General features: G+C 47.2%; 1 protein-coding gene across 3 annotated transcripts in view; it reads left to right on the forward strand.

Moving 5' to 3' along the window:
- Positions 1 to 13,210, forward strand: part of abcc8 (ATP-binding cassette, sub-family C (CFTR/MRP), member 8) — a 98,921-nt gene that overhangs the window by 26,284 nt on the left and 59,427 nt on the right. For all 3 annotated transcript variants that reach the window (XM_035396035.1, XM_035396036.1, XM_035396037.1), the window contains exons 7-13: positions 1,028 to 1,216; positions 3,964 to 4,128; positions 5,376 to 5,531; positions 8,499 to 8,633; positions 9,455 to 9,617; positions 10,617 to 10,657; positions 12,191 to 12,336. In XM_035396035.1, the coding sequence (XP_035251926.1) occupies positions 1,028 to 1,216; positions 3,964 to 4,128; positions 5,376 to 5,531; positions 8,499 to 8,633; positions 9,455 to 9,617; positions 10,617 to 10,657; positions 12,191 to 12,336 (995 nt within the window). The remainder of the gene's footprint in view (positions 1 to 1,027; positions 1,217 to 3,963; positions 4,129 to 5,375; positions 5,532 to 8,498; positions 8,634 to 9,454; positions 9,618 to 10,616; positions 10,658 to 12,190; positions 12,337 to 13,210) is intronic.

Below are 13,210 nucleotides of genomic sequence, written 5' to 3' on the forward strand. Positions count from 1 at the left end.
GGCTCCTAACTCCAAGGTTACAGGTTTGATTCCTGGCAGGGTGGTGCTGCCGTTGTACCTTTGAGCAACACACTTGACGTGAACTGCTTTGGCAAACATCGTTGTGTCGAAATGTATTGGATGTAAAAAGATGGTAATCTGTGTGAGTCACTCTGGATAAAAGCATCTGCTAAATTCCATAAATGAATTGTCAATGGGCAGCATTATGTGCTTTTTAACCCCCAGATGTGGGTCAAATATGAATTTAAAATGTCAATTCGATAAATGCCAGGAAAATGCTCTTTCCTGCAGGTCCCAGAGAATTTAAAAGCAACACGCTATTACCCAGAACATAAAATCATATGAATTATTTATTTTGTTCCTTTAAAATAAGTCAGTAGTTTACAGGAAATTTTTTTCTACTGGCCTGTAAATGGTTAAAATATTTAAATATTTTATAATACATACCGTATTTGACTCATATCCTGGCTGATGATTCCGCGTATGAAAGATAAGTGTTATGAAGAAAGGCATGAGATGCTTGGACTTTTCAAGTTTAGTGAAAGGAGAGTTAGGGGAGACTTGATTGAGGCTTTTAAATTTATTAAAGGGATTAAGAAAGAGAACTACAGGAAATTATTCAAGTTGAGTTTGGTTAGCAAAAAGAGGGGGCATAAATGGAAACTGGCAAAGGGTAAATTTCACACAGACATTAGGAAATATTTTTTCACACAGAGAGTGGTCAATGTGTGGAATAGCTTGCCTGGGCATGTAGTGGAGGCAGAAACACTGGGGGAATTTAAGGCCGGGCTTGATACAGTGTTAGATACTATCTAGCTTTTAGGTAAACTAAGCATTAAGTACAGTTTAGTGGTAGGAATAGACGAGCAGTGTTGGGCTGAATGGCCTGTTCTCGTCTTACGTTATGTTATGTTATGTTATGTTACAGTAGATTCTTCTCTGTTTCTCCTCCCCCCCCCCCTCTCTCCTCACTCTCCTCTCTCTCCTCTCTCCCCCCTCTCCCCCCTCTCCCCCCCCCCCCCCCCAGGGTAAGAGCTCGGTGCAGCCGCAGGGCTCTAAGTGGATCTGGCGGGCCCTACGCGAGGCCTTCGGCAGGCCCCTCATCCTCAGCATCACCTTCCGCTTCCTGGCCGACCTGCTGGGCTTCGTCGGACCCCTCTGCATCTCCGGCATCGTCCACCACATCAGCCGCGAGAACCGCACCATCCGCCCCCCGGTACTGTCCTGCTGCCGAACAGTCACCCCCTCACCCCCACATCCCCTCACTCATTCACCCCCTCACCCCCACATCCCCTCACTCATTCACTCATCAGCCGCGAGAACCGCACCATCCGGCCCCCGGTATGGCCCTTCTGCCGAACAGTCACCCCCTCACCCCCACATCCCCTCACTCATTCACTCATCAGCCGCGAGAACCGCACCATCCGCCCCCCGGTACGGCCTACTGTCCTGCTGCCGATCAGTCACTCAGTCACCCCCTCACTCACTCACTCATCCCCTCAACCCCTCACCCCCCCATTTACTCACACACTCACTCAGTCACCCCCTCACTCACTCACTCATCCCCTCACCCCCTCACCCCCCCATTTACTCACCCCCTCACTCAGTCACCCCCTCACTCACTCACTCATCCCCTCACCCCCCCATTTACTCACACACTCACTCACGGATCCCGTCACTCACTCACTCATTCACACACTCACTCACTCACCCTCTCACTAATTCACTCACTCACACACTCACTCACGCATCCCCTCACTCACTCACTCATCCCCTCACCCCCTCACCCCCCCATTTACTCAACACTCACTCACCCATCCCCTCACTCACTCACTCATTCACACACTCACTCACTCATCCCCTCATCCCCTCACCCCCCCATTTATTCACAGACTCACACACGCATCCCCTCACTCACTCACTCATTCACGCACTCACTCACTCACCCTCTCACTAATTCACTCACTCACACACTCACTTACTCATGCATTCACTCACTCACTCACTCACCCCTCACTCGCTCACTCGCTTCAGATTTCAGAACTTCATGGTTGAAAAAGACTCATAAGACTATCTTTGTACCCTGATGGTGTGTGACATTTGTAAAAATATAAAAAAGGGCAGTGTTTAACTTTTTCTAATGGTAGAGTCACTCTGGGAAAGGTCATCACATTTTAATGCTGAAAAATTGAAATTTAGGGGGTTTTCACTGCTGTTTAAGTGAGGACAAGAGCCATTTTTGACCCTGAGTACAACAGGAAGGTTAAGATAGCTCGAACCTGCTGCTGATGTTGGCTGACAGCTGAACAACGCAGAGACACCTTTTTAAACCTGATATTTTATTGGAAAACTGTCGCTCCCTTTTCAAGGTGAAGCCCTCGTTCACGTGTGATTAAATATTCACGAGATTACAGGCTGGCATTTCGGCGGTTTCAGTTTCCATCACTGTTCATATCGGACATCAAGACGCAAAGGGCATGAAAGCAATCCTCCATTACCATGACTGCATTTTCACCTTGTGGTTTAAAAGTCAAACCTCCATTTTTGATGGAGTCAGGGGCATATTTTTTGGGAATTTTAAAATCCCCAAATATTTATTGTTCACTACATGAAAAAAAACATCTAGAGAACAAGTGATACAGTATATTTCCATGACAAAAGAAAAGACATAGCTTTTAAGCTGCTAAACATCGCATGGCAAGTTAAACATGTCAGAGAAATTGATGGAAATATATTACTACTGCTTCTGTGTGGCCCACCAAATTGATACTCATCTGCAGCATGTAGGAGTTCACATTATACCATGTGATGAAAAAGTATATTTCAGCATACATGCAGTATAATCATAAAAACCTTAATAATGCTCCTGGTATTTTAAGCATGCTGTTTTCTCATATGGGTTGCCTGTGCTGTCAGTTGGCATGATCTCCATCAGAAAGGGGAGGGGGGGGGGTGGATTGATCAAAGTGATTGATTAAAGCTACGTCTAATGGGGGAGGTTTTTTGGCTGGCAGTGTATTGTCCACATCATCACTCTAAGGCAACCATTGTGTATGTGAGTAATGTCTGCGATTTGACGCTCCAAGGTTGACAGAAAATGCCTTGGAGAAGAACCTATAACTGCTACTGGCGATTCCAAATTGTGGGAAGACTCTTGAGAAATAAAATCATTTGTACTTGGATTTGCACTTTGCGTTGGAATTAATTTTTTACACATTTGTTGTGCTGTTAGGCTTGTAGTTGAAACCGCACAGTGGTTATGTTTTTTTTCTAGCCCTCCTGTATGAATGTTCAAATTGAATCTGTTGAGTCTTAAAAACCTACAAGCAGAGCGTTTTTTGTTTTTCTCTCAACATGGACATAATACAGCTTAATTTTGTCTGAGAAAAAATGGATTGTGAAGCATTTTACCGGCGACTGATTACTTGGAATGAGTCATTGCATCAGAGCACTCGATATTCTCCTGAAAGCTGCCTGTTTTTATGTGTGGGGTAATTAGCCAGCGCACAGTCCACTTGGACTCTCGTGTGTCTGCAATCACATTTACTCTCTGCTTTTTGTGTCACGGGCGTTCGGAAGCTTTCATTTTAAATTCTCTTCGCTCCACGGCTGATTGGTCATTCAGTGGGTGGGCTTCCTTTTGTCATGGAGCTGATTGGTCATTCAGTGACTGCACTTCTTTGTGCCATGGAGCTGATTGGTCATTCAGTGGCTGTACTTCCCATGGAGCTGATTGGTCACTCGGTGGATGCACTCCCTGTTTTGACATAGCTGATTGGTCATTCAGTGGCTGTACTTCTTTGTGCCATGGAGCTGATTGGTCATTCAGTGGCTGAACTTCCGTGTGTCAGGGATCTGATTGGTCATTCAGTGGCTGTACTTCCGTGTGTCAGGGATCTGATTGGTCATTCAGTGGCTGTAGTTCCATGTGCCAGGGATCTGATTGGTCTTCCCGTGTCGCAGGTGAAGCTCCTGGGGATATACTTCATCTCCTCTCAGGAGTTCCTGGCCAACGCCTACGTCCTGGCCGTCCTGCTCTTCTTCGCCCTGCTGCTGCAGCGCACCTTCCTCCAGGCCTCGTACTACGTGGCCATCGAGACGGGGATCAACCTGCGGGGAGCCATACAGGTGCGTCAGACCCTCACACCTGCAGCACAGGTGTGCGTCCGGTTCTGCTGAAGTATTATGGGATGCTATTTGCCAGTAGAACATTTGTCACAGAAGGAGAAAGCCTGCTGGTGCATTTAAATTCGCATCTGATACCAACGGAATCAGCACCAGACTACCTCCAGACGGAACTGGAATCAAATTTTGACCAAATGGTAAATGGACTGCATTTATATAGCGCTTTTATCCAAAGCGCTTTACAATTGATGCCTCTCATTCGCCAGAGCAGTTAGAGGTTAGGGGTTAGGTGTCTTGCTCAAGGACACTTCGACATGCCCAGGGCGGGGTTTGAACCGGCAATCCTCCGACTACCAGACAATTGGTCTTACCTCCTGAGCTATATCGCCAATGTGCTCCACACTGATATCTTGTGTTTTGAGCCATCAAACTCAAAAGTATTCTGAAGTGAATTGTAGCATTCTGACAGCTGCTGTCTGTGCGGATGCTGCTGTCTCACACCACCTAACTGACTAACACTGACTTGCTATCATTCCTCAGGAGATTGTGTGCGTTTTCATGCAGAATAACAGTCACGCGTAAAGCGTGTATAAAAAGTGACGTGGCGAGGAACTGGATGGGTAGTGGCCTGTTTCACCCTGCTGAAGCTTTTAGCTGAGTTATGTAACCGTCTGTGTCACAAAAGATCAAAGTTATAATCCCAGCTGGGTTGCACTGAGGCCAGTTCCCAGCAGTTACAATTCCCTGGTGCCAATACAACGGAAGTATTACAGCATCCAGTACTGCGAAATATTAGAGTAAATGGTACTGTGAGTTATTACTGTATCCAGTACTGTGAATTCTTACAGTATTCAGTCCTGTGAAATATTACAGTAGCTAATATTGTGAACTATTGCTGTATCCAGTACTGTAAAAATATTACAGTGCCTGCAGATCTACAGTCCTGTAGGCTTTCATTTAAACAATAATGTGGCACTCCTGATTCAGCTCAACAAGATCTTCAGCTTTTCAAGGAGGTGTACCTTGTTAGGGTTGGAGAGAAAACTTACAGGAGGGTAGATCTCCAGGAACAGGGTTGAGCAGCCCTGCTCTGGCTGTTAAATGAGGTGTGGCTTTGTTAGGGTTGGAGTGAAAACCCACAGGACGGTAGACCTCCAGGAACAGGGTTGGTTACCACCGCTCTACGGTGCTCTCTGTGCTCGAATGAACGAACAGCTTCCCTGCTTAGACGCCTCTCCTGTTCCATCCAGACCAAAATCTACAACAAGATCATGCGGCTCTGCACCTCCAACCTGTCCATGGGAGAGATGACTGTGGGGCAGATCTGCAACCTGGTCGCCATAGACACCAACCAGCTGATGTGGTTCTTCTTCCTGTGCCCGAACCTGTGGGCCATGCCGTTTCAGGTACGAACTGTCGTGTTGTCTCTGCGCGATTATAGAGTGGTGACTTCCACAGATCTGACTCTAATGGAAGCTAATGAGTGATTGTAATCGTATGTGCTGCCGCCGTCATATTTTTAGGGGTCCAAGCAGCGAAGCTGGTCTGAATCTGAATGTGCTCCACAACTTTGCCATTGGGACCACCTATGTCCGCCATATTGTTTGCCCGCCATTTTGACTTTTTAGTTGGGGCGTGGAAGCTTTCTCCGCTAAAATGTCTGAGGCTCAGCAAGCATAAGCTGTAGACCAACCAAATTTGGTAGGTGGGTTCCTATGGCCCCCCACTACTCAGGCACTACAAATCACCTATGTCGGCCAGATGGTGGCGCTATAACAAAGGGTCATACTTTTAAAGGCCATAACTGCCACACCATAAGTCAGATCAACACAAAACTTCAGCGACCAATGCATCTGAATGTGCTCTACAACTTTGCTATTGGGACCACCTATGTCCGCCATATTGTTTGCCCGCCATTTGGACTTTTTAATTAGTTGCGGTGCGGAAGAGCTGTAGCTCCACATCTAAAGTGTTACAACATCTAGCAAACTCCTTTACGGCCCAAACATAAAAGTTGTTAGTTAATTTGAACATAATAGGAGAATTAAAAATCGCTCCATAGGGGGCGCAATTGTGTCAATGCTTGGACCCCTCCCAACGCCGCTTGCGGCTTTAATTATGATTATGTTCGTTTACATTGTTACATTGTGAGCCAGAATCTGAGAAGGTAAATGAAATTCACGCTCGTTCGGCAGTAGAATTAAAAAAAGCATCTGTCTCACTTTGTCCCAGTTCCATACGAGTATAATGATGCAAGAAAGGGGATGTTGTGATGCTGTGTTCTGTTGCTGGGGCAACAGGCGGAAGCGGGCCAATGAGATCTGTTCTCTGCCATTGACGGCTTCTGTTCCTTTGGGGTGTATGGCTGAACCAGCTGAGATGACAGAGGTGGATGAGAGCGCATGTCTGACTGGGCGGGGGGGGGGCGGGGCTCGTGTTTTTAATTCAGCATCTTCAGAGGAGGTCAGCGCGGGCGACCTTGGCTGACATCGCTGCGCGCTGTAACGACAGCTGCAGATCGCAGGGTTGAATTTCGAGAGGACGCGAGTCCTGGGGGTGACTTGCCGGGGAGCAAGGCCCCGTTTACTCTGGGACATTTTTACGTGGGACTCTGGGTTCGATTCGTCAGATTTTGATGGCTTGAAGCACAAGATATCAGGCGTGGAGCCTTTTTTGTCAAAATCTGATTTCGGTTCCGTCTAGAGGTAGCCTGGGTTGGATTTCCGTTGGTATCGGATATGAATTTAAATGAACCAGCAGGCCTCTCCTTGTGTGACGAATATTCTACTGACAAATAACATCCCATAATAAGTGTGTGTGGGCTGTGAGACACTCTGCTGGGACATTGGCAGTATGTCACGGGGTGTTAGCTGCAAAAGAACATTAGATTTCTGGGGTGAACTACAGGAATGAGTGAAAGTTCACGGGTAATCGATGAGAAAATTAAGGTTCATGAGAAGTGCATGAGAGTTAAGTGCATGAGAGAGAAGTGCATGAGAGAGAAGTGCACGAGAGTTAAGTGCATGAGAGTGAAACACTTCGGGAGAGAAAGTCTCTTTGGAAGGAGAAGGGAGAACCATGAGATCTTGGTGTTAAATTAGTCATCGACCTCTGAGCCGAATGTGTTTGGTCAGGCCCCAGCTGATGGCTTCGCTACATTTGACCCTCTTGCTTCTACCCCAATTAAAAAAGACATTTACATTAATCAGAAAAGCATAAGCAGCCGGTGCGAATCAGCACAATGGCACAGGCCTTCTCTGTGTCCATATCTGATCATAAAACACATTTATGTAGCGGCATGTCCCCCTTTCCTGCTGTTCTGCTGAACTGCATGGGTTTTACTCCCAGATAACTGCATGTGCAGACTTCTCAGAGATCCACACGGTCGTGCTCGTGAATGTAATTTTTATGGTTACACAGAGTCGCTGGTCTGCAGGGCTCCTGTGCGTAATCACGGCAGTAGTATGCACTCTGCAGGGCTGCTGCCAGCTCCGTGTCTTTTTCGCTGCTGGGCTCATCCGCACATAGATGGGAGATTTAAACACTGTTATTGTCACATGCCAGCGTGACCCCCCTCGGAGGGAGATGGGGCAGTTCTGGGAAGTGCAACGTTGGTTGTTGCATGGAGGGAGAGAGAGAGCGCACCCACACAAACACAAAATAAAATAAACAAACATCTTCACCCTTCCTCCTCGCGGGTTCCGGGCAAAAACAATAAACTAAAATAAGAAACTAAAATAAGACAAAAGAAATCAAAACTGAGCAGCAGCCTTTCGGCTCACTGTTCATAGCTGGGCTGCTTCTCAGTGGATCAGCTCCTCTAACCTTTTAGCGGTGGGTTTACTTTCTTGTCATGCTGGGACAAACACTAACAAAACTAAACATAACTAAAAAACTTTCTCTCTCCGGGTGTGCTCCTGGTCTCGGTCTCTGTGACGTGTGTCAGATGTGGCATGTGTAAGGTGTGATCATGTGACTCTGTGACGTGTGTGAGGTGTGATCATGTGACTCTGTGATGTGTATGAGATGTGATCATGTGACTGTGACGTGTGTGAGATGTGATCATGTGATTCCTTCTGTGACGTGTGTGAGATGTGATCATGTGTCCCTGTCATGTGTGTGAGGTGTGATCATGTGACTGTGACGTGTGTGAGATGTGATTATGTGACTCACTCCTGTGTGAGATGTGATCATGTGACTGTGACGTGTGTGAGGTGTGATCATGTGACTGTGACGTGTGTGAGGTGTGATCATGTGACTGTGACGTGTGTGAGATGTGATCATGTGACTGTGACGTGTGTGAGGTGTGATCATGTGACTCTGTGACATGCCTGAGATGTGATCATGTGACTGTGTGACTCTGGCCGTTGCAGATAGTTATCGGAGTGTTCCTGCTGTACTACCTCCTGGGGATCAGTGCCTTAATCGGAGCCGCGGTCATCGCCGTCCTCGCCCCCGTGCAGTACTTCGTGGCCACCAAACTCTCCCAAGCACAGAAAAGCACTTTAGTGAGTACACGCCCCCTTCGCCCAGTTTGCCCTGGGTTCGAGCCAGGCTGGAGTTCACATATACAACTGCATTTTGGGATCAGAGCAATTAGGCAGAAGACATTTTCCCCTGACGTGGAAGGTGGGCTCTGTATATTAAAATTGTTTTTTTTCTGTAAACTCAGGAAACACAAATTCACTGTATCGCCAAATTTGCCTGCGTGCGCAGTTAGTCATTTCCCTAGTGGGGATTGGAGGGTGTCCAGAGTTAAAGGTTTAGGCCTTAAGCTTTAATTTTATTTATGCGAACATTTTCAATCATTTGGACCAAATTTCTCTGACTGCCCTCCCACCCCAAACTAAATGTTTATCCAGGGGAAACGCATCCATCATGTGCAAACCCATGTGAGCCGTATAAATATTGATTTATCCCCATTGCTGTTGCGCATGATGATAGTTCCACATCATGCTGACGTACGGTTATGAAACTGGCCTGGAAACAGAATCTGTGCCAATGCAGAGGGCCTTTTGCAGTTCCTGTTTGCTCTTAGAATATCCTTGAAAAAATGGTGTCTTCTGTGTTCCTTGTTCTCTTTTGTAAGTACTTGACTGAAGACATGTTTCTGTCTTGAGTGTGAATCATTTTTATTTATGATGCCACATTCATATGTGTGTGTGTGTGTGTGTGTGTGTGCTCGTGTGTGTGTGTGTGTGTGTGCGCGCTCATGTGCGTGTGTGTGTGTGTCTGTGTCTGTGTGTGTGCGCTCGTGTGTGTGTTTATGTGTGTGTGTGTATGTGCATGCGTGTGTGTGTGTGTGTGTGTGTGTGTGTGTGTGTAACAGGAGTACTCCAGTGAGCGGCTGAAGAAAACCAATGAGCTTCTGAGGGGCATTAAGCTGCTGAAGCTGTACGCCTGGGAGCACATCTTCCGCGACAGCGTGGAGGAGACGCGCCACAAGGAGCTGACCAGCCTGCGCGCTTTCGCCCTCTACACCTCCGTCTCCAGTGAGCGCCTCCTCACTCTGCACCTCCTCCACCTCACCTGCTCTCTCTAAAACTCACATATCACTCTACACCTCACCTGCTCTCTCTAAAACTCACATATCACTCTACACCTCCCTTATCACTCTCTACACCTTCCTTATCACTCTCTACTCCTCCCATATCACCCTCTACACCTCCCATATCACTCTCTACACCTCCATCTCCAGTGAGTGCCTCCACACTCTGCACCTCCTCCACTTCACTTATCACCATCTATACCTCCTATATCACCCTCTACACCTCCCTTATCACTCTCTCCGCCTCCTATATCACTCTCTACCTCTCCCATATCACTCTACACCTTCCTTATCACCATCTACACCTCCTATATCACCCTCTACACCTCCCTTATCACCATCTACACCTCCCATATCACTCTCTACACCTCTCGTGTCACTATACACCAGACCTGGCTAAAATATGTATTTGTTTTGGATTTGAATACTTTTCTACGCTTTACTGATCTTGTCAGGTGTATTGGAACGAATGAAATACTCTCAAACAATGCAGACCTTGCCTTCTGGTCTTATTGGCAGGCTCAGTTACACCAGGCAAGATCAATAGAGCACAGAAAAATATTTGAATCCAAAACAAATATGTATTTGACCCAGGTCTACTAAATACATATTTGGTCTAAAAGAGTTATTTTAATGAGTTTTATGTGCAACCACTTTAAAGATGGCACACATTGGTGTGAGGAGTGGTGTAACCCCAAAGCACCTTCAGAGTTTACCTTTGATTGTGTGGGGGGGGTTGAGGGTGAAAGTGTCTGTGTGCTCATGTTATTTCCCTCCCTAAACAGAAGCTTCTTTATTCTGAGTCAGAGGTGATGGGAGTGGGGAATGCTGCATGTTTTCTGAATCGAACCCGTGGCTTTTCCTCGTCATCGCTGCTCTGGCGCTGGCTATGCATGTGGGATCTGGATTTGGATTTCTTTAACTCCGCCTCTTTCCCTTTCAGTCTTCATGAACGCGGCCATCCCGATCGCCGCTGTCCTCACCGTGAGTACCAGTGTGTGATCATGTGACTCCCATGTAGTCCCGCCACCCGTGCGTGTTCAGGACCGGGCTCCGCTGCTGAGCGTCCGTCTCACGTGTCATCAGTGTCTTTACTGTCCGCCCTGAGTCAGTGAAATCAGCACGCCCTCCTACAGCACCTCACACCCCCCCCCCCCCCCCAGCCCTTCCTCCCCGTTTTAAAAATACGCCCTGCTGACGGTAGGGCTCCTCGTCCCATGCGATTCACCTTCAAAGGGCAAAGTCAAAAACCAAACAGTGCTGTACCACTAAACGGGCAGATGGCAGACTGCCAGGCTGCGGGGGGGGGGGGGCGGGCGGCGGGGGGGGAGGGGGGGGTGCAAGGGCGAGGGCACGGGTTGGGGGGGGTGATGATGTCCGGTGACATTTCACAGGAACACGGTATCTCTGCTTCCGCAGAGATTACGGTGAAAGACCGTTGATGCCTCTTCTGCCATGGCAACTAAGCCAGCCTGGCACAGCATGGTGGGGAGGAGGGCGGTGTGGGGTGGGGGGGCGCTTGGTGGGCACAGGAGGGCAGATAAATGTGTTATTGAATCTCTGAGCTGCTCTCATCTCTGAGTGCTGTCTGTGATTCTTCAGCCCCACCGGATGATCTGCTCCATGTTTTTAACATTGAAAGCTCTGTTTCCCCTTCCCTGGAAGCATAAATCTTCCAATATTTGTGTACCTTTACCAATATTTGTGTACCTCGTGAAAATTTATCATCAATGGCTAAGGCCAAAGGGATATAGGACTGGAACCTGTAATTAAGAAGCAGGGAGGATGGAAGTAATGCAGGAGCTGGGTATCTGGTGCGTGCATATGGAATCTGTGGCACTTCTGTGCTCAGGTATTAGTGTTGTGTATGGAGTTGGGTATCTGGTGTGTGCATAGGGAATCTGTGGTGCTTCTGTGCTCAGTGTTGTATCAGTGTTGTGTATAGAGTTGGGTATCTGGTGCATGCATATGGAATCTGTGGCTCAGTGTTGTATCGGTGTTGTGTATAGAGTTGGGTATCTGGTGCATGCATATGGAATCTGTGGCTCAGTGTTGTATCGGTGTTGTGTATGGAGTTGGGTATCTGGTGCATGCATATGGAATCTGTGGCTCAGTGTTGTATCAGTGTTGTGTATAGAGTTGGGTATCTGGTGCATGCATATGGAATCTGTGGCTCGGTTTTGTATCAGTGTTGTGTATAAAGTTGGGTATCTGGTGCATGCATATGGAATCTGTGGCTCAGTGTTGTATCAATGTTGTGTATGGAGTTGGGTATCTGGTGCATGCATATGGAATCTGTGGCTCAGTGTTGTATCAGTGTTGTGTATGGAGTTGGGTATCTGGTGCATGCATGTGGAATCTGTGGCTCAGTGTTGTATCAGTGTTGTGTATAGTGTTGGGTATCTGGTGCATGCATATGGAATCTGTGGCTCAGTGCTGTATCGGTGTTGTGTGTGGAGTTGGGTATCTCCTGAGTCTTACCTGTGCTCACCTGTTGGGCTCCTGCGCTTCCCGCAGACGTTCGTGGTGCACGTGAACCTGTCGGACGACGCCGACCTGTCCCCCGCCGTCGCCTTCGCTTCGCTGTCCCTCTTCCACATCCTGGTCACCCCCCTCTTCCTGCTGTCCAGCGTGGTACGCTCCACCGTCAAAGCCTTGGTCAGGTGAGCTCCCCCCATCCCCCCCCCATGTTATTTATAATGGAATTGTCTTGCAGTGAACACGAGAGAGGTTCCCCAGTTCTGATTTGTGGAAGATTGCAGTGGAAATTCCATTTGTAGGAAGAGCAGTGATAGCACAAATTGCATCCTCGGGCTCAGAGAGCTGTCGGTTCGAATCCTTGGCCCTCTGGGGAAAAAAGTGTGGAAATGTTCTTGAGCGAGACCCCTAACCCCCTTATTGATCTGAATGAGCTGGTCTGTGCCTTGCATGGCTGCTTTTCACTTTTGCTGTGTGTGTGTGAGTGTGTGTGCGTTAGTGTGTGCGTGTGTGTGCGAGTGTGTGTATGCGTGTGAGTGCATGTGTGTGAATGGGTGAATGAGAGACATTAATTGTAAAGCACTTTGTGTAGCCATAGTTGGAAAATGTGTTGGAAAATGTGCTCTATAAATGCAGTCCATTTACCATTAACCATATATATGCTGGGGAAAACAAACACACACAGTCACCACTGCCATACGAATGAGCGATTTAACTTTTGGTCTTCTGTTATTATCAGGACATTTCCAACTCAGGAAATAAATGTAAATGCAATTAAATTATTGGAAACATTGTGGACATTTTTCATGTCCATGATTCAAATTTCAATTAATTTGATTAATTAATTGACTGAATTGAAATGGAACTGACCCAGCGACCCTGAAAAATATCCAGTTGTATATAGACAAAGTGTCTCGGCATAAAATAATGCAGTTTATTTGAGAACCTTAGTCCCACAGCAGTATCTGTTTATATATTTAATGCCACCATCTGCTCTTCATTATTTAATCAGCCCAGTCATTTATTTATTCACATTTTGGGTTCATTTCTTGATAAGCT

This window comes from Anguilla anguilla, chromosome 16 (assembly GCF_013347855.1).
Source record: "Anguilla anguilla isolate fAngAng1 chromosome 16, fAngAng1.pri, whole genome shotgun sequence".
In the NCBI taxonomy this organism is placed as follows: Eukaryota; Metazoa; Chordata; class Actinopteri; order Anguilliformes; family Anguillidae; genus Anguilla; species Anguilla anguilla.